The 22,402-nt window shown below is 37.1% G+C and overlaps 1 protein-coding gene across 2 annotated transcripts in view; it reads right to left on the reverse strand.

Annotated features, from left to right (window-relative positions):
- Window positions 1-22,402, reverse strand: part of SBF2 (SET binding factor 2) — a 489,861-nt gene that overhangs the window by 69,524 nt on the left and 397,935 nt on the right. For both annotated transcript variants that reach the window (XM_047070360.1, XM_047070361.1), the window contains exons 18-22: window positions 16,353-16,523; window positions 7,949-8,211; window positions 5,388-5,560; window positions 4,256-4,329; window positions 2,605-2,800 (exon numbers count right to left, since the gene is read on the reverse strand). In XM_047070360.1, the coding sequence (XP_046926316.1) occupies window positions 2,605-2,800; window positions 4,256-4,329; window positions 5,388-5,560; window positions 7,949-8,211; window positions 16,353-16,523 (877 nt within the window). The remainder of the gene's footprint in view (window positions 1-2,604; window positions 2,801-4,255; window positions 4,330-5,387; window positions 5,561-7,948; window positions 8,212-16,352; window positions 16,524-22,402) is intronic.

Consider the following 22,402-nt stretch of genomic DNA (forward strand, 5'->3'; position numbering starts at 1 on the left):
TTAGAATGGCTAAAATGAACAACTCAGGAAACAATAGATATTGGTGAAGATGTGGAGAAATGGGAACCCTCTTGCACTGTTGGTGGGAATGAAAACTGGCACAGCTGCTCTGGAAAACAGTGTGGAGGTTCCTCATAAAATTAAAAATAGAATTACTCTGCAACCCAGCAATAGCAATACTAAGAATTTACCCAAAGGATACAGGAGTGCTGATTCTAAGGGGCACATCACTCCAATGTTTATAGCAGTGCTATCAACAATAGACAAAGTATGGAAAGAGCCCAAATGTCCATTGACTGATGAATGGATAAATAACATGTGGTATATACATACAATGGAATACTATTTAGCATAAATGAAAAAGAATGAAATCTTGCCATTTGTAACAACATGGATGGAACTGGAGAGTATTACGAGTGAAGTAAGTCAGTCAGAGAAAGACAGATACCATGTTTTCACTCATATGTGGAATCTGAGAAACTTAACAGAAGACCATAGGGGAAAGGAAGGAAAAGTAAACTACAAACAGAGAGGGAGGCAAACCATAACAAGACTCTCAAATACAGAGAACTGAGGGTTAATGGGGGTTAGGGGGACAGGGAAAATGGGTGATGGGCATTGAGGAGGGCATTTGTTGTGACAGCATTGGATGTGGTATGTTAGTGATGAATCATGGGAATCTACTCCTGAAGCGAAGACTACTCTGTATGTTAGCTAACTTGACAATAAATTATTAAAAAAAAAAAAAATTCTAGGTCAGTAGGATCACAAAGTGATGTATTTCCATTAAGGGATAATTTCATTTCTGATAACTTTGGAGCTTTTCCTAAAATGTAAGATTATTCATAATAAACTCTTTAAGTGTGTAAAGAAAAAGAATTTAAGTTCTAGAATGTAGTTGTTTAATATGTAAGTTGTTTGTTTAATACATAGGTTGTTTACCTATGCTTATATAACATATTTAAAATTATCAGATTTCTGTGTGTCATTAAAGGAGATATTTTAAATTAGAAGTCTAAAAAGAGAAACAAAAGAGGCAAATAAGAAGGTTTCTCTGATAAAAATAATTTCCCTAAATTACAACATTAACCCAAAAATTGACAGGAAAAAACAAGAGAACAATACAAACTTTCACACTAAATATGTTTTCATATTTTCTTTCTTTAAAAGAAATAAATTAGAATAACTTAAGTGACAAAGTATCTCATATTTATATGTTCCAAATGTATGTTTGTGGCCATTGAGCTCACAACTTGTAGTACAAAAAAATACATAAGTACTGGATATTTAGTGTCTTTTAAAATTACATTTGCTTTCAAATACAAATATAATTTATGTATAGTAATACGACAGGAGAGGGCTGAAAAAAGTTGCTTATTTTCGCTTTTTCAAAATGAATATAACTATACCTACGGGTCCATTTTGTTTACTGAATTTTATGATTTTTTTGCTTATTATATGATAAACACTCTTTTATGAACAAGATAATAAACCATCGTGATTCTATCTAAGCAAGGAATTACACAATTGTGAGATTTCAAAGAAACCGCATTTTATACATCCAAATTCCACTAACAAAATGTACAGCACATATAGTACATATTCATTAAATGTTACTGAATGAATAATTTCAGATGAAGAAGGAACTTTAAGTGACCATTTATCCCTGGTTCTCAATCCTTACTATGCATCATAATCACTTCTGGGGTTTAAAAATGCACGGATGCCTGAGTCTCCCCATTCCTAAAATCCTATTTCGGGTATTAATTCAACTGTGTAAGGGTTGGGCACAATTTGATAGTTTTTTTTTTAGAACTTCCCAGATAATTCAAATATGTGGTCAAGGTGGAGGGAGAACCACTGAACTATCACCAATCAAGCCCAGTTCCCTACTTTTATAAAAGGGGACTTTTATAACTTAAGACTTAAGATACCAAGATTGGTCAACAGCAATCTAAATCTGAGCTTCTTATTTGGAGACCAACAGTTTTACCCCAAATCTTACATGCTTTCCCATCAACCACAGTTTACATAGAGATTACAGTGATTTAAAAAAGATAATTCTGACTTGATAGGGCATGCTATTCCTTTCTAATAAGAAAGACTGCACACAGTAGTGGAAAAGAGAAGTAGAGGTTGAGGGAGTTTAGTGACAGAAGTTGTTTGCCAAGAGGGAAATGTAGTTCGTTCGTTTGTTATTCATCCCTGTGATGCTTAGCATATCCTTCCACAAAAGGGATCATGTGTCTGGAAGACACAGTTAACTGTAGGACTCAGAAAAGTGGCATAAATCAGCAGGAGACATTGTGAGCAGCTACATACTATGACTCTCCTTAAGTCACAATATGCTTCCTCATGAAATTATGATTGTTTCAGTCACTGAACCATTGATGTACTGTTTAGAAGATACCCTTGGTTCTTTAAATTAGATTCTATAATCCAAATTATCATTAGCTTTGACAGACAAAAGTATTCTAAAAATACTTGGTGACAAAAGGCTTACTTTGAATCTGAAATGATCTGCAAATTACTGCACACAAATGGAATCAAAACTCAAGTAGCACATGTATATCCATGTTCTGATGGCATTAATATGAGTCATACCCAGCTGATCATGGGGAGTCCCTCTGAACAGAATTCTGTATGTGGTGAGGAATAAGGCTCCTTCTGCTGGCAGTAGCTGAGGGCCTCCAAGAAGGCCTCCAGTGGCTTCTTCTCTTCCATCAGGGTCTAGCAGGACTCGAAGACCTTCACAGACGATTTCTTCTCCTGGCAGTAGAGCAGGTCTAAGAATCTTGGGCTAACAACAGAGAAGGTATTTTAAACACAAATCTTGGGGGGTTTCCAACACTTAGACCAAAGTTATCTTTTCAGTCACAGATCTAAAAAACCTGAGACAGACTGCTTAGGTAGCCAAAAAGAGAAAATAGATTTGGGAAGAGGCAGAATTGATGTTTTTGCATCCAAATGTGAAAAGATTTTTTGCTAATTAACACTAAAATAATTGGAAATCACTAAAATGTTTAAAATATCTATTCAATGGAAAGTTTTGCAAGCATTAAAAAAAATAACATAGATCTATACATACTGGCATGGAAAGATATCAAGGATACATTATTAAATTAAAGCAAGTTGCAAACCAGTATGTATATTTTAATTCCCTTTTCTGGAAAAAGAACAAGTTGTGAGAAAATGAACCAAACTGTTAAAGGTGGTACTATCATGGTTAAGGGTGGAGGTGAGGTGGAGTTGGAAAAACCATGAAGGACTTTCACTTTGTAGAATGTGTATTTCTCTAATGCTTCAATTTTATACAAAGAACATTGTTACTTCTGTAAATTTAAAAAACAAATACTTAGAAAAATAGATGCATCTTAAAAAGGAACTGCCCTTCTAGACCTTTACTGAAGATTAACACAATAAATGTCCAAATAATGAACATTTACGCATCTTGGGAAATACACAATCACATGATACACTCCTCTGAAGATACCAGTGCTAGAAAAAAAATTCATCTCTCCTGAAGATCTAATATGCTTATTTTTTACTAAGCAATAAAAACTACATAAATCAGTACTATTCTTTTTGTTGGCTCTAGGAAACTCTGAGCTAAATGTAAAGCCAAAGTTATAATGATCACTGTGTCTCAGATTTCTGATAGAATTACCTTTCTTGTCCATCCGGCTTCTGACTTTTCCTTTGAATTTATTTTTAATAGTTCTGTTATATAGGTAAGAGGGTCCTGACTGGTTTACAGACTGGTGCCAGACTAGCTGCAAAATAATCATCTGGGAGGCTTATTAAAGTATATATTCCCAGGCCAAGTCTCAGGGAACTCCAGTTTAGGAGGCTGAGGTGGGATTCTGGGCTCTCAGTTTTTAATAGACTTCCCAGATGCTTGTGACGTATGCTTGTAATGTATACAGATTCAGGAACCTGGTATTTTTATGGTGACTCCCTTAAGTCCTTTTTTCTGGAAGTAGGCAGGGCATAAAATCTTGGCTTGGGCTTAGAAGTTCAAATGTTCATAATTTATGCCCTGCCTATAAAAACTGACTCAACAAGAGGCTATTATTGCTTCTTTGCTGAATCTCCTATTCTACTTCAGTATCTGTTTTATGAGGATCTACATGATAAAACTGGAGTTAATCTTGTAAAAGGTGAGGGGAAAGTATTTTCTGGGCACACCAGCCTATTGTTGCTGTTTTTAAGAAGAGATGTTATACCCTGAAAACATGTAGTCTAGAATAATTACCTTCTGTATCGGTGGGAGTCTTCTACTCTCTCGATGTACTGCTTCTAGGGTCTCAATGTGCATAGCTACAATTCCTAGAACAAGTCAGAGTATTCAAAATGAAAGAGCACAAAATAAGCAGAATACAAATCCTGAATATTTTACAATTAAAAACTAATCACAGTTTGGTGGTTCTTCAAAAAGTTAAACACAGATTTACCATATGATGCAGCAATTCCACTCCTAGGTATATACCGAAAAGATAAAAAAAATAAGGACTCAAACAGATACTTGTATGTGAATATTCATAGTGGCCAGAAGGCAAAAAAACCCAAATGTCCATCAACAGATGAATGGATAAACAAAATGTGGTATATCCACATGGTGGAGTATTACTCAGCCATAAAAAGGAATGACATTGTGATACCTGCTACAAAATGCATGAACCTTGAAAATATTATGCTAAGTGAAAGAAGTCAGACAAAAAAGGACTAATATTATATGGTTTAACTTATATGCAATATTTAGAAAAGGCAAATTCACAGAGATATAGAGGTTACCAGGGGCTATGGGGATGGAGAATAGGGAGTTACTGACTAATGGGTACAGAGTGTGATATGATTTGGGTGGTTAAAAAGTTTTGGTAACAGGGGCGCCTGGGTGGCTCAGTCGGTTAAGCGTCCGACTTTGGCTCAGGGCATGATCTCACGGTTCGTGAGTTCGAGCCCCGCGTCGGGCTCTGTGCTGACAGCTCAGAGCCTGGAGCCTGTTTCAGATTCTGTGTCTCCCTCTCTCTTACCCTCCCCCATTCATGCTCTGTCTCTCTCTGTCTCAAAAATAAATAAACGTTATATAAAAAAAAAAAAAGTTTTGGTAACAGTGATGATGATTGCACAACACTGTGAAAGTAATTAATATCACTGAATTTTATACTTAAAATAGTTTAAAGTGCCATATTTTATGCTACATATATTTTACCACAATTTAGAAATGTTAAAAATTTAATTAGAACATAAATAAATATTATTGCTAAACTACACTGAAGACAAATATTGTAGGTATTATGCCAAAAAAAAAGTAAACCCCTAAAAACAATTCTCACCCAATTATCTCCAATATTCTGGTTCTCTAATTTAATCTGCAAACTGATTACCTGGTATCATGCAATGAAGGCTCTTGATATGATCCTGAGTAACTCCACTTTCTGTGCAAACCTTGTCAATAAATCGGGTAATGAATCGCACAACAGAATTGGCGATGTCATTATTCTCTGAATCTTCAAACCCACTTTCTGTATCATAGCTCTCAGCTACACTTCCTGCAATACTGAGAAAGTCAAGGAAAGAAATCATGGTCAGTACTCAAATGTAACAAATGACTAATCTATCACAGTCAATTTCCATAGCAATTTAAATTTGCTTTCATTATGATATTCTACTTGCCTGCATTCGAAAGCTACTGTCAGGCATTGTCCTTTGGACCCAGATTTGTTTTTATAACAAATACCTTCTGTCATTCTCCTGAAAGGGAACTCAGGAACCACAGAAACTAAAACAAAAATAGACTCCTTCATTTATTATCTGATACTTGAACCTTCTAAAAGAAAACCCATAAAAACAACAACAATAAAAAAAACAGAAAAACAAAACAAAACAAAACAAAAACGCTGTTCTCTCTTAATTACTACACAGAGCCAGACAAAGTAATATGGCTATCTTTGGCCTCTGATAACTGGGGGACATGTTCTCTGGTGGACAAAGTAAAGGAATTTTTCCCAGAATATAGCATATTTTTCTGAACCAAACTGACCTATGAACCATTCTCTTGACAATATTTATCTCTTTGAGTGAACCACAACCCTTTTAGTCACTGTGAAGCCATCGATCTTCTGCAGGTGATAAAATCATGCAACAGAAGGGAATAAATTTGAAATGGGGTAGATGTAAAAGCTCCATCCCTGTCCTGGCTGCTTATTCGGTTCCCACTATTCAACAGTTACTCCTGCCTCCATGCCTTCTTTTAGACTGCTAACCATGGGAAAGATTCATTTGCCTGTTCTAACCTACTCAGTTCTCTTTCCTCCAATTTCAACCACATTAGCTGAAACAGCTTTAAAGAAAAGCTAAACAGGGAATATGGCCTCACATCATACCAAAACATTAAAGAACCTGAGTGCCTTAGCCGCTCACTAGGCAGACTTTCAAGGAGCATGGTTATCTATAGTTTGAAGTGATGAAGGCCCAGGTTACATTGTTTACATAAAATAACTCTCTGCGGGAAGAAATAAGAGATCTGTGCAGCTGACTACATGGTGCAAAAGACTGACTTCAAAACAACAAAAGTAGACTAGCCTGGAAGACCAGAAGCTCTCAAGTGTTCTTGACAAAAATTAAGTATCTGGGATAGGGGGATTGAGAAACTGGGGTCAGAGATGTGGGCTTGTGGATGAGTTTCTAAGAGAGTATGAAGAGCCTGGAAGAGGGATTGAAAATGGAAAGAGAGGAGAAGCTGCCTGAAAGAGTCTGAGAAGGATTTATGACAGAAGAACTACCAGGATGTTAGAGCATCACTGAAGACCTAAAAGGTTAGAGTTTCACTACTGTTGGGTATGCAGTTCATTTATTCATTCATTTAATCACATGTTCAACCAAATATTTAGTGAATGTCTACTATATGCAAAGAGCTGGGGGTACAGCAATGAATGAATCATACAATAAGCAAATATATGAAAATAAATCGTTGTAGAAAGTGTCATGAAAGAAAAAAAATGCAAGGTAGGAGAAAGAGTGATGGATATGCCACTAAGATAAGGAAGTCAGGAAGGCCTCTCCAAGTAGATGACATATGACCAGAGAATTAAATGAAGTGAGGGAGTGATTGTTGTGACTATTTCAGGGAGAGTATTTCAGACTGTAGGAACAAGTACAAAGATCCTGAGGCAGTATTATGCTTAGAGTGCCTGAGGATTAGCATTAGCAGGGAGACAGTTTTACTGGCAGAAGAATGATAAGAAATAAGGTCAGAGAAGTTGTCAGGGGCCAAATCCGGTTAGGCCTTGTAGCCCATGGATTTATTCTCCGTGATACTGGAAGTCATTGTAGGGTTGGGAGCAAGGCATGGTTGAGGACACGATTATAAACAAATGCAATGCATACACTGAAAAAAGGAGGGCCAAGAAACAAATAATCACTTTGGCAAGAAGTTGATTAGTAATTTTCCAGACTGCTTTCTGTAAATTGCTATGGCAGAAAGTAACTGAAGGGCTTGATCTGTAGTGGGTGAGACATTTGAAATATCAGGTCACAAAAGAGAAGAGAATGTGGGAGATGGTTAAGAACAGTCAGATACGGGGTGTCTGGGTGGCTTGGTTGAACGTCTGACTCTTGATTTCAGCTTAGGTCATAGAATCTAGCCCCACGTGGGGCTCTGCACTCCATGTGGAACCTGCTTAAGATTCTCTCTCTCTTTTTCTCTCTCTCTCTCTCTCATTCCCACCCCCTTTCCCCTGCTCTCTCTCTCAAATTAAAAAAAAAGAAGAATTAGATGAAGTGAAGATCTTTTAATATAGAAGAGTTGAAAAAAAAAAGAGTTAAGCAAGTCTGAAGGTAAGGAAAATGCTTAAATTTTTGAAACATGTACAGGAGTATTTGCCCAAAATGGTTTATATTGTCTAAGACAAGAATAGAAAGGTCTCGTGTGTGCACATTTTGGTACCTGTTTGTGACAATGCTGTTGCTTCCACTCTCCCAGTCGCCTGGTGCTGATGTTCTTAGGAGCTTATTCTTACTTGTATCCAATGGAACCAGCAGGTTCACCATGAGGTTTGCAAAATGAATGGCCTGACTGAAGACAGTGCTTTCCTCACGTTGCACCAGCTCCTGCTGAGTTGATTTGCTCAGAGAAGGCCAAAGGCGTAGCTGCTCGGCTGCCAGGTCCATTGCTGTCTTTTCCTGATATTGGTCATCTGGAAGCTTATCCTAAAAAAACAATGCAAATCTGTGACATCACACAAGCTCAGAAAGCATTGAACATGTTTCAATAATCCATCTATTAAATAAATATCTATGTCTCCAAAAAAAAAACCATATAAACAAAACGTAACAACAAAACAAATTCTAGCCTTTTTCTTCCAGTTCCAGCCAATCTTGAGTGGAACCATGTGATAAATTCAGGGAAGCAGCAGCAAAGCATGGATGGATACATCTTGCACTGCTAACATTTCATTGCATTTATTTATCTCTATGGCTCCACCTCTTTCAAGCTGCTAATTATAACAAATTGCTAATGCAAAATACCTATAAGTGAATGAATGCACTCCAGCAGCATTTACTAATACAGTAAAACCTTGGATTGCCCGTAACTTGTTCTGCAAGTGTTCCACAAGGCAAGCAAACATTTCTAATAAATTTTAACTTGATTAAAAGCAATGTCTTGCAATATGAGTAGTACATGATGCTGAATGTCACATGATCACAACTGAGCCAATGGTTCTTCTCTCTCTCTCTTGCTACAGGATTGTGGGTGATCGTCTCCCAAGCTCAGATGCTTGGTCTCAGGTAGGGGTGCTTGGAAGAAATCAGTGATTTTTCAGAATGTTGGAAGTGCCCACAACTGGCACTAGCGTACTTTTTGTCACTTCAAAGCACCTATGGACAGTTCTTTGCTTTTCCATACAAGCTTAGGAATGCTTTGCTTCATTCTAGGTCATTGGATAGATTCCTTGTTAAAGTTGCATGAAAAGAAAAAATTCCATGGAGCCAATAGATAGCAGTGATTCTGTTAGTGATAGTGAAAGTCATCCCGCACAATAACCCTTCCCTTCTTATCTCCCTCACACCAGCCACAAAGGTTTTCAAAGGTAAGTGCAGGTTAATTTATTTTTCTTTATATTTTGTATTTTATTATTTTATATTATATTACAGTATTATAATAACTTTTATATGAATATTTTTGGGTTGTAGAACAAATCATCTGTTTTTCCATTATTTCTTTGGGGGAAATTTGCTTTGATATACAAGTGCTTTGGAGTACAAGCATGCTTCCAGAATGAATTATGCTCTCAAACCAAGGTTTTACTGTACTCTGATGCGTTTCTTCTCTTCTGTTGTTGGGAGGAGACAGAATGACCAAAATCACAAAAAATAGGGCTAATTTCCTTGTAAATGTGGGAGTCAAATATTATTAGGACACAGGTATACAGGTGGTAATGAGACATTTTATTTTTTATTAAGTTTTTAATTTTAATTTCAGTTTGATTAACATACAGTGTTATAGCAGTTTCAGGTGTACAATGTGGTGATTCAAAAAGTACATAATACGACAAGCACTCAGTACTCATCATGATAAGTATGCTCTTTAACCCCATCACCTATTTCACCCATTCCCCCACACACCTCCCCTCTGGTAACCACCAGGTTGTTCTTCATAAAGAGTCTGTTTCTCAGTTTCTCTCTTCTTTTCCCCCATGATCATTTGTTTCTTAAATTCCACATATTAGTGAAATCTTATGGTATTTGTCTTTAACTGGCTGACTTATTTTTTTTTAGCATTACACTCTTTTTTTTTTTTAATTTTTTTTTTCAACGTTTATTTATTTTTGGGACAGAGAGAGACAGAGCATGAACAGGGGAGGGGCAGAGAGAGAGGGAGACACAGAATCGGAAACAGGCTCCAGGCTCCGAGCCATCAGCTCAGAGCCTGACGCGGGGCTCGAACTCACGGACCGCGAGATCGTGACCTGGCTGAAGTCGGACGCTTAACCGACTGCGCCACCCAGGCGCCCCAGCATTACACTCTTTTTTAATGTTTATTTATTTTTGAGAAAGAGAGCAAGAAAGAGCGAGAGGGAGCACAAGCAGGTGAGGGGCAGAGAGACAGAGGGAAACACAGAATCTGAAGCAGGCCCCAGGCTTTGAGCTGTCAGCACAGAGCCCGATGTGGGTCTCGAACCCACAAACCATGAGATCGTGACCTGAGCCAAAGTTGGACACTTGACTGAGTCACCAAGGCACCCCTAGCATTACATTCTTTAGCTTTGTCCATGTAGTTGCAAACGGTAAGATTTTATTCCTCTATGACTGAATAATATTTCACTGTATACATATACCACATCTCCTTTACCTATTCCTCAATCAATGGACACTTGGGCTGCTTTCATAATTTGGCTATTGTTGATAATTCGCTATAAACATCAGGGTGCATGTATCCCTTTGAATTAGTGTTTTTGTATTTTTTGGGTAAGTACCCAGTATTGTTGACAGTGTGATTGCTGGATTGTAGGGTAGTTCTATTTTTAATTTTTTGAGGAACTTCCATACTGTTTTGCACCAGTGTGCATTCTAACCAACAGTGCATGAGGGTTTCCCCACATCCTTGCCAAGACTTGCTGTTTCTTATGTTTTTGATTTTAGCCATTTTGGCAGGTATGAGGTGATATCTCATTGCAGTTTTGATTTATATTTCCCTGATGGTAAGTGATGATGAACATCTTTTCATGTGTCTTTTGGCATTTGTATGTCTTCTTTGGAGAAATGTCTGTTCATATCTTCTGCCCATTTACTAATAATTTGCTTTTGGGGTATTGAGGTTTAGAAGTTCATTATATGTTTTGGATAGTAACCCTTTATAGATCTGTCTTTTGAAAATATCTTCTCTCATTCTGTAGATTGCTTCTTAGTTTTGTTGACTATTTTCTTCACTGTGCAAAAGCTTTTTATTTTGATGTAGTCCTGATAGTTTATTTTTGCTTTTGTTTCCCTTGCCTCCGGGAACCTTTCTAGAAAAAAATTGCTATGGCTGATGTCTGAGAAATTACTGCCTGTGCTTTCTTCTAGGATTTTTATAGTTTCAGGTCTCACATTTAGGGTTTTACTCAATTTTGAGTTTACTTTTGTGTATGGTGAAAGATAGTGGTCCAGTTTCACTCTTTTGCGTTGCTGTCCAGTTTTCTCAGCACCATTTGTTGAAGAGACTATTTTTTCCTATTGGATATTCTTTTTTCTTCTGTTGAAGATTAATTGACCATATAACTGTTGGTTTCTTTGTGGGTTTTTGATCTGTTCTATTGACCTATGTATCTATTTTTGTGCCAGGGCCATACTGTTTTGATTACTATGGCTTTGTAATATGACTTGAAGTCTGGAACTGTGATGCCTCCAGCTTTGCTTTTCTTTTTCAAGATTGCTTTGGCTATTTGGGGTGTTTTGTGGTTCCATTTAAATTATATGATTGTTCATTCTGGTTCTGTGAAAAATGCATAGCATTTAGTCTATTTACAATCACAGTAATTATTGATAGATATGTGTTTACTGTCATTTTATTACTTACTTGTTTGGTTGTTTCTGAAGATTCTGATCCTTTCTTGTCTTTCTCTCTTTTGTGGTTTGCTGGTTTTCTTTACTGATATATTTGGATTTGTTTCTCTTTATTCTTTGAATATTTATTAGCAGTTTTGATTTGTGGTTACCATTAGCTTTGCATATAACCTCTTCTGCATACAACAGTCTATATTAAGTTGATGGTCATTTAAGGTTGAACTCATTCTTTACTCCTGGCCTCCCCATGTTTTAGGTATATGGTGTCATATTTTACATCCTTTTATTTTGTGATTTCCTTGAGTGGTTTTTTATAGCAATATTCATTTTAACTGCTTTTCTGATTCCTACTTTCCTACTATCACTTTTGGTCTTTCTTTTCCTCTCATGGAGAGGAATTTAGTATTTCTTGCAGGGCTGGTTTAGTAGTCATGAACTCCTTTAATTACTGTTTGTCTATCAATCTCTTTATTTCTCCTCCTACTTTGAATGTTAGCTTTGCTGGATAGAGTTTTTGTGGATGCAAATTTTTCCCACTCAGCACTTTGAATATGTTATGGCACTCCTTTCTGGCTTGGGAAGTTTCTGCTAAAAAAAACCTGGTGATGGCTTTACGAAGTTTCCTTTGTATGTAACTGTCCTCTTTTATCTTGTGTCTTTTAATATTTTTGCTTTATATCTATATTTTCCATTTTAATTACAAGATGTCTTGGTGTGGATATGCTTCTGTTAATTTTTTTTCAGGGTTCTCTATTCCTCCTGGATCTGGATGTTTCCTTCCCCAGATTAGGAAGTTTTCAGGTATCATTTCTTCAGGTAAACCCTGTGACCTTTTTCTCTCTCTTCTTCTTTTGGGACTCCTATAATATGGATTTTATTATGTTTGATGGAGTCACTGAGTTCCTTATTCTATTCTAATTTTCATGATTCTTTTTTCTCTCTTTTGTTGTTCTTGATTACTTTCCATTACTCTGTCTTCTAGGTCATTAATTCATTCCTTTGTTTCCTCCATCCTGCTGTTCATTCCATCAAGCATGTTTCTCATTTCCTTTATTGAGACTTTTATCTTTGCTATATTATTCCCTATCTCTGTGTTAATCGTCTCACTGATGTCCTCCACTCTTTTCTCAAATCTAGTGAGTATCCTTATGATCATTGCTTTAAATTCTCCACTAGGTATGTTACTTAAATCTGTGTCACTTAGATCTCCAGCTGTGGCCTTGTCCTGGTTTTTCATTTGGGACAAATTCCTCTGTCTTTTCATTTTGTCTAAGTCTCTGTGCCTGTTTCTGGGTGTTAGAAAAGTTAGTTGTCTCCTGTTTTTTTAGGATAATGGCTTTATGAAGTTCTGTAGTATCCTGCAATGTAGTGTCCCCTATTTTCCCAGCCCTGGTGCTTCCAGATACCTCCAGTGTGTGCTGTGTGTGGTCTGCTGTTGTGTCCTGGCTGCAGTGCATTGTAACTAGGTATGCTCTGGTCTGCTTGTGAAATGAGGCCTCTTGCTGCTGCCACCAGAACCGAGTCCTCACAAAACTTACAGATGGGGATGGTATTGGCAGGGGTTTGAGCTGGTCCTCTAGGGGAGGAGACCTACCAGGTTGGGGCTAAGAAGGCAGTTCCACTGAGTACAGGGGGTGGGGCTTGGAGTAAGAAAATTAGGTAGCTGCACTGGTTCCCACAGGTGGCTCTGTGTTTATGCTGAGGGCCAGGGAAGGGAAATGGCACCTGCCAGCTCCTTTGTTCCTGGAGGGGTCTCTATGAATGCTGCCTCTGTGACATACTCTAAGATGAACAACTAACCTCCCCACTGTGTGTCCCAGGTTTTCTTCAGATTACTGTTTCTATGCAGTATGTCCTTGGGCTGTTTGGCCTGCTTTTTCTCCAAGAGCAGCCCCAGTGTCCTCTGGGCTCTCACTGAGCCAAGTCCACTGGCCTTAAAACTTCATGTTTTAAAGCTCTTCTGGTTGCAAGAATTCAAGAAATTGGTCCCTCTCACTTTCTAAGCCAGTTCTATGGGGATTTGTTTTCCCCATGCACGCCTGGTACGCAAGCTTGTCTCTTACTCTTCTGTGCAACTGTAGCTCCCTCTACCTCAGTGGCCATGATCTGTTTCTCTTCCAAGCCACATCTTACACTTCCTACCTTCTTCAATGTGCCTTCTTCTCTATCTTTAGTTGTGGAGTTTGTTTTGCCATCTTCAGATTGATTTCTGAGGTTTTTAGATGATTTGATAGTTATCTAGTTGTATTTGTGGGACAATGTGAGTCTATGGTTCTCTCCCACCATCTTCTTAAAATCCTCTTTCTTTTTTCTTTTTGGTATGTCTGACAATGGGATTTTAAACAGGAGTTTTCTAGTAGGCTGAAAAGTTAAGTAGAGCTAGTATATCTAGTCTCACTTGTTTTTAAAAAAAATTTTTTTTAACATTTATTTATTTTTGAAAGACAGAGAGTGAGCAGGGGAGGGAGAGAGAGAGACACACACACACACAGAATCCAAATCAGGCTCCAGGCTCCAAGCTATCAGCACAGAGCCTGATGTGGGGCTCAAACCCACAAACCGTGAAACCATGACTGGAGCCGAAGTCGGATGCTTAAACAACTGAGCCACTCAGGTGTCCCTAGTCTCACTTGTATATAATCTGTGTATCATAGAGAGACTTCTTTAGAAAAGAAGACAGAGAAGTAGTGACATGTGTTTGCTCTACAAATGCTTTTGAGATATACCTCTGTTACACTACATCTGCTTTTAAAAACTATCAAAAGCACCATGCCAGTCCAAATACTTCTGGACCATGACCTCAAACTAATTTGCATCTGCTATAGTTACCCCTTACCCAAGTACATTTGGTGTTTTGAAAGAAAAATCTGAGTTTTACATTAAATTATGTAAACAATTCACACTAGCAGTGTAGAATAATAGTTTGGAATATGAGATGTCAGCTATTTTTTAGTAATGTTTCTGTTCTTATCATACTCAAGAATAGACAAATAATGTTTAAAATTACATGAGATATATAAATATTTGAATACTACTATGTAATTCCTGTTAGGTATCTAAATTCATTTATCTCACATAATACAAGGTCAATTTAAAATATGTGGTGATGTAAGAAACAACAAGTGTTGGCGAGGATGCAAGGAAAAAGCAACCCTTGTGCACTATTGGTGGGAATGGAAACTAGTGCAGCCACTGTGGAAAACAGAATGAAGGTTCTTCAAAAAATTTAAAATAGAGCTAATTTCTTTGTAAATGTGGGAGTCAAATATTATTAGGACACAGGTATACAGGTGGTAATGATCCAGTAATTCCACTACTGGGTATTCACCTAATGAATAGGAAAACACTAATTTGAAAAGATACATGCATTGATATGTTGGCATTATTTATAATGCCAAATTAGGAAGCAACCCAAGTGTCCACTGACAGATGAAGAAAGATGTGGTGTGTGTGTATATATATATATATATATATATATATATATATGTGTGTGTGTGTGTGTGTATATATATATATATGCATATATATATATATATATATTATTCAACCATAAAAAAGCATGAAATCTTGCCATTTGCAACAACATGGATGTATCTAGAGGGTATAAATGCTAAGTGAAATGAGTCAGTCAGAGAAAGACAAATACCATATGATTTCAGTTATATGTGTAATTTAAGAAACAAAACAAATGAACAAAGAAAAAAAGAGACAAAAAAAATAGGCTTTAACTATAGAGAACAATGTGGTGGTTCCAGAGGAAAGGTGAGTGGGGGAATGGGTGAAATAGGTGAAGGAGATTAAGAGTACACTTAATGTGATGAACACTGAGTAATGTATATAGAATTACTGAATCACTATATTGTACACCTGAAAATAATATAACAATGTATGTTAATTACACTGAAATTTAAAAAAAATGAAGTAAAATGGAGGGTGATGGGAAGGATCATCAGTAATGTATTAGCCCAGCATGTAGAATTAAAAATTACTCTTAATAAAAAAAAAATTAAAAAATTACTCTTAAAGTGAATCAACATTGACAATCAGCCTTTAATCCTGGTTTAAGTTCAATTAATAAGGTTGGTAATTTCTAACATTTATTATTTACTATGTGTCAGGCACTTTTGAGTGCCCTTTACTTGTATTATACATCAAAGTCTTACAAAAATTCTATCTACTCATTTTACCAATGTGGAAATAAGGCACAGAGAAGTAAAGTGATTGCCTAAGACCAGACACTTAGTGAATGACACTTTAAAATTTCAGAAAATTTAAACTCCTTTTTCAAATTAAAAACAATTTTCTTATTTTAAAATATTCTGATATTTTTCTGAAATATAATTGATGCTGATAAAATATGTAGAAACATATAGAATATTCCTAAAAGGAGAACTAGACTTATTGCTGACATACTTTTGAGAAGAACTATTGAATTTTACATTTATTTTAGAGTCATTTAACTTTAATTTGACATTTCTTCAAAAAGTTAATTGCACAAAGACATCTGCCCAGGTCTTTTCATTTTCTTTTCTCTGTTCAACTTCCTATAATTGTTTCAAAAGGATTCTTATTTATTAAAATATAATAAAACAATTCTAATGCTAAAGAACTATATTAAGAAGTTATTATGGAAAAATGTAATATCAGAAATCCACACAGTAAAGACGGTCACGACAGGATTCCCTAAAATGAAACTTAAATGTACTGGTAGAAAGTGCTTGGGTTTCCTTTTGCCCTGGGAATATATGAATAAGCTTTCCTTGAAGCCAGATCCCAGTCCCACACCAGCACCTTTCTTCTCTTACCTTTTGCTTCAGATATGGGGCATGATTGTCTTCCTTGGCTGAGAGATACAGAGAGCGAACCTGTTCCTGCACTGCACTGTAGAAGGTTGTCTCCCAAAATTGCTGATTCGTCCAAATGGGGTGGTCCTGCACACAGGTGTAAGCAAACTGGCTGACTCCAGGGGCCAGTTTCTGTGAGAACACACAATACATATCATCACAGGGCTGACCAAGTCATGAAGGTTCAGAAAATTACAGGGGTCATGGTTGATCATAGATGTTATCAAAATGTTTACCTAAACAATACCTTATGGCAGTACAAGCTTAGCAATCAGCAACCTATTCATTTTTCTCCTTTCTTTTTTTAAACATATTAATTTTATAGCTGGCAACTTTGGGCTTCCTATGAAATCCTTTAGGGTCTCAGTCACTTCACAGACATTTTAGCATCAGCTAGAAATCGAAGTTATTATATGAATTAGAGAATGTATGAAAAGTACCTGGCACTTTGGAGTTGGTAGCTCTTATTACAATTAGGATATGTGAATGAAATCCATCGTAACCTAAACAAAGCTTCAGATAATTGAAAATTTTTTCTACTTGGTTTTAGAGTACATTTTGCTGGGGGGGAGGCACTAATTAAAATGTGAGTGAACCCGCAGTGTGGCCTTACACACAGAATGAGGGCGTGTCATGCATTTGGGACTCAAGAAGAATTACACCCTCCCTACTGGTCACTCTAGCCCATTACCTCCCCACCAAGACTGCTGCCTGCCTCACATACTCCCTAGCAGAATGTCCTGCACTTCAATGGCATTTTCTGGTAACCAAGACTGGTCAAGGGAAGGTAATCTCAAACCAAACCTTCCTTTCCAAGACTTCCTGCTGGGCTTCAAAGTAAGAGTAAACCTTACTCTGTGATTTACAATAGAAGGAAGGAAAACTAACTCTGCAGGCACTTGAGGCACTTCATAAATATTTATTGAGGCACTTCATAAATATTTACATATCTCACTTAATACTAAATATAAGATGCACCTTATTATTGCCAATTTAAGGAAGAGGAAACAGAAGTTCAGGGAGGTTTAAGTGATTGCCTAAAGCCAAATAACAAATTACATAAGTAGTAAAAACGATTTTCAAGCCCAAAGTTTGTTTGGTTCCAAAGCCCCTGCTCTTTTTTGTATACCAAACTGTCTTGCAAAAAACATCATAAAAGAAGTTAAGTACTAATTAGCACTGCTGTTTTTTTCCTGTACTTCAGGGTTTTGTTTCCCAAAGTAATATTCTGCCTTGAAGGATCTGATATGATTTTAATTAACATTGTATTTTTACTTTCACATGTGATTCATATTGTCAGTTCCAGTTAATGATTTAAATAATCTTTCCATAGCTACTGGCTTTCATCTCTAAAGGTTAAAGGTATTTCAAAAATTTTTTAATCGATAATTTCTCAGCAAACAGCAGGTAATGTTCTCAATAGACAATTTTTGTTCATTTTATTTTTTGGAATTGAGTTCATCTATTTTCAATGAGTAGGACTAAGGTTTCTGATAAGGTTTTTAAAGCCATTTAATAAGATTACTTCTCTTCTTTTGGAATGTTGGACACTGCAGATTACTATTAAGGTTATATACATAAGAGTTATGTAGCAAAAGTTGGTTCATTTCTTAGGGATGTATAACAGATGAATAAGATACCTGGTAAAAATGATATTCTAATACATGCTAATTTCCTTCTTGGTCTAGAGCAGACTAAACCTAGAACTGGAATAGGCACCATGCATACCACGAAATGTAGTACCTATTTAGTTGGAAGCGGGATGGCTGTGATTTTGCCTATGAGAGTCTATGTATTTCTGTATCACATGTGTAAGTCCCTTTCAAGCTAGGACTATGTACTGCTGCTGAGATGATTGACTATAACTCCCAATCAGGTGACTATAAGTTGAGATTGGCTGTAAAACAAAAATCAAGAGTTCTCCAAAGGGAAGCTGCATGAGGATCACTGTTGATCTTCATAATGCCTATATACTCCTTTAAAACACAGTTACCATCTACCATTGGGGAATCATGGGCAAAATGTGTGTGGTTCTGCGAGTACGTAAGCAGAAGTCACAGACAATGTGAATCCCACGTTCCTCCTATACTCTGTTTGTAGATACTTGGGATGTAGGTTGCACTTTTTTTTTTTTTTTTGCTCTGCAGCACTCTAAGGACTAATAATGATCTCAGTAGCAGTGCACAGACCTATTTTGAAAGGGATTTTAGGGGTGCCTGGGTGGCTCAGTCAGTTAAGGGTCTGACTTCAGCTCAGGTCATGAACTCATGGTTTGTGAGTTCAAACCCCTTGTCAGGCTCTGTGCTGACAGCTCAGAACCTGGAGCCTGCTTCGGATTCTGTGTCTCCCTCTCTCTCTGCCCCTCCCCCGCTCACGCTCTGCCTCTGTCTCAAAAATAAATAAACATTAAAAAAAAAAGAAAGAGATTTTAAAGGCATGAAATTCAAACAAGATAAAAGCATAATTCTCAGTTGCCTCTCCTGTAAGTATAGTCAGAAGTAGCACCATTTCTTACAAATGCAAGGTAATAAACAGCAGCTCTTAAAATTTTTAAATTTTAGAGTTCTGAAATTAATATAGATGAGCTCAGAAAAACAGAGCTCTTAGCAAATCCTTATCAGTTTCTCACATAAAGTACTTTTAGGATCATCAACTAACCAAAAAAGCTATTATTAACTTTAGATCTCTTATTACAACTTGACAGAGTTCCTTAGGGATCTGAGAGCATAATGAAGCCCTGCCTTTCCTTTTCAGAATTTTTCTTACTGATGCTGCATATTCACTTTCCTTGGCACATATGACTTATTATCTTCCTATTTATTCATAAACTAAAAATGAATATGCAAAAACTCTCCTAAATCTTCCATACAAAAGTGGCCTGTATATATTCCAAGATAGAGTGACAGTGGCTCAAAGTATCAGCACCCACAACTGTTTCCCAGGTGAGACACTGTAGCGGGGGGGGGGGGGGGAAGTGATTATAGGATACTTTTTGGTGGCAAGGCAGTCACACATGGCTATGGCATCTGATATATGCATAATAAATCATTAATTCCCAAATACTTCAACTATTATTATTTTTCCAAATATGAAACCTTCCTCCTTCCTTATGGTTTCCTGCAATGTCTTTCTAACCACAGGCAAGGGCCACTGTGTCCCTCACTGTTAGGATGGGAGGGCCAATGCACTGATGGGCAGGTGTGTTCTTAGGACCAGCAGAGGGCAGTAGCACCTTATTCTGCTTACATTCTATCAGGGCTTTAGATAGGAACTGCAAAAATGGAGCTTTGTAGTCTAGCTGGTCTTGGGTGGTAAGGTGAATGCTGCATGTCTTCACTGTGTATTTGTGAAACCCTACAAAAAAAAATGGATTTCCCTGAGGTCATACAGCAAGATGAGTAGAAGGGATGAGAAATAAGGTTTTCTGCTGTTCAGTATCATTTCTGTAAGATATAAAAATTGAGATATTCCACAAAACTATATTATAATTATCTGGAGAAGGATACAATGAGATTGTTTAGAGTCTCCAATTCACTATTTCTATAACAGTAGTATTTGTAAACAAAGAAAATAAGCACCTATCTATGAAACTATCTCCTGATTCTAATAACTTCTTTGAAGAGAAAACTTTCCTATGATAGTTTCTCAAATTAGCCCATATACCATCTTCATGACCTTTTGTTTTGTACAAACATGAGACCCAATCCACACTGAGAGTGCAATGGTGGTGGTGGTGGTCATGGTAGGGAATGCTGTTGTCAAATGACAGCTCTCCTTCCCTTCAATTTTGGCAACAATATTTATTTTATATTTCCTAATATTTTTTTATGGTTCTGTCCTAAAAAAACAAGTGATATTTTGCCATGCAATTTTATGAGATGTTTAAGAATATGTTGACTTCCTTCCTTATCTAGAAAAAAACAATAGCCCTGAAGGTACTAGATTAAATAAACAATGCCATTTGTTTTCCACAAAGCATTCAAAGGAAACTCAGCATGGGATAGGGTAAGGAGAATAAAATTACCAGGCTTACCAACCAGCAGGCCAGATTCAAATCTAAATAAATGGACACAAATCATTTCAGAGATGAATTGGTCAAGGGGAAGGTTAAGATGTCAGTATGAGGGGTCGGTCTAAGGTCTGTCTGGCTAGACATGCTTGTTCTCCAGGCCCAAGGACCCAGTTAGGGGGCGTAGAGGGAAACCGGATTTCAGGAAAAAAGCTAGCTGGTAGGATTGATTCCACAAATATGTAATGGTCTTAAAGAATAATGCAGAATACAAATATTTATTGTTTAAGTTGCTGGGTATTTCGAATCTACCTCTGATACTGGAATACAAGTATACTTCATTGCACAGTTTGGGGATGGTGTCAACCAGTACTTTTATGATTTTACACTGGCCTGACAAGGATTATATTGTAGGTTTCATTTTACCCCTTACTGATGCTTCTCAAAGTATACAATTTATATTTCATTGACTTATGCAACATTTAATTAAACTACATAATTGAGAAAAAACACAACAAACTCTTTGTAAACATATAACTCAGAAGGGGCAGAAACAGAGTGGCTTATAATGAGTATATAGGACACTGTGTGCATTAGTCATTGCAATTTACAGAATGGTAAATCCAAATAGTTAAAAAAAGGGTGATTGTGAGAATCTACTATAATTTTTTCTGTTCTGCTATCTTATACTCTAAGATTGACTAGTGCAAGTAACCTCAATTCCATAATGGTCTAAACCTCTCCCAGATTACTTAGAAGATTCAGGCACACAATTTCTGCACAAGAAGTACATTCATTCACCAGTATATTCATCTGATGTGCCGATTTCAGTAGTTAGAACAACAGGGTTGAAGTCCTTAACCATTTATCCTTCTTTTTTTTTTAGTTTATTTATTTATTTATTTATTTACTTACTTACTTTTTAATGTTTATTTTTGAGAGAGAGAGTGAGTATGAGTGGGGAAGGGGAAAAAAAGAGAGGGAGACAGAATCTGAAGCAGGCTCCAGGCTCCAAGCTGACATGTGGGGCTTGAACTCATGAGCTGTGAGATCATGACCTGAGCCAAAGTCAGATGCTTAACCGACTGAGTCACCCAGGCGTCCCTATTCATTTATTTTGAAAGACCGGGAGTATGCGTGTGAGCACGCACACACAAGCTGGGGAGGGGCAGAGAGAGAGAATCCCAAGCAGGCTCCAGGCTCCAAGCTGATATGTGGGGCTCGAACTCACGAGCCATGAGATCATGACCTGAGCTGAAGTTGGACGCTTAACTGATTGAGCCCAGGTGTCCCTATTTATTTATTTTGAAAGAGAGAGTGTGCGTGTGAGCATGTACACACAAACGGGGGAGGAGCAGAGAGAGAATACCAAGCAGGCTCTGTGGTATCAGTGCAGAGCCCAGTGTAGAGCTCAACCCACGAATCGTGAGATCATGACCTGAGTCAAAATCAAGGAGCTACCCAGGTGCCCCTAACCACTTATCCTTCTAAAGATTCTCTGTATTAGGTTGCTTAGTAAATACTAAGAGAAAATATTAAGAGATCAGATGTCAAATCAATTTTGACTTTGACATTTGTAGGAACAAAATACAAGCTTGTTGTCAAGTCCTTTGCCTGGGTTTGGTATTCTTAATACAAGATAGGATCCAAATCTCCTACCTCCCCCCCCCTTTTCTTTTTACAGGTTTTAAAACTTTATTTCTATTTTTATTTTAAAGTTTATTTATTTTTGAGAGAGTAAGAGCGAGCACAAGTGGGGGAGGGGCAGAGAGAGAGACAGAGAGAGAGAGAGAGAGAGAAACACTGAATCTGTAGTAGGCTCCAGGCTCTAAGCTGTCTGTCAGCACAGAGCCCAAAGTGGGGATCAAACTCACAAGCCGTGAGATCATGACCTGAGCCGAAGTCAGATGCTTAACCAACTGAGCCACCCAGGTACACACAGGTTTTTAAACTTTAAATAAATATTACCATATTATGTTTTCTTCTGCAGTTTGTTTTTTCA

Source organism: Lynx rufus, unplaced genomic scaffold (assembly GCF_022079265.1).
Source record: "Lynx rufus isolate CCGP_SWC_20201006 ecotype Redwood Valley unplaced genomic scaffold, mLynRuf1.p SCAF_9, whole genome shotgun sequence".
Taxonomy (NCBI): Eukaryota; Metazoa; Chordata; class Mammalia; order Carnivora; family Felidae; genus Lynx; species Lynx rufus.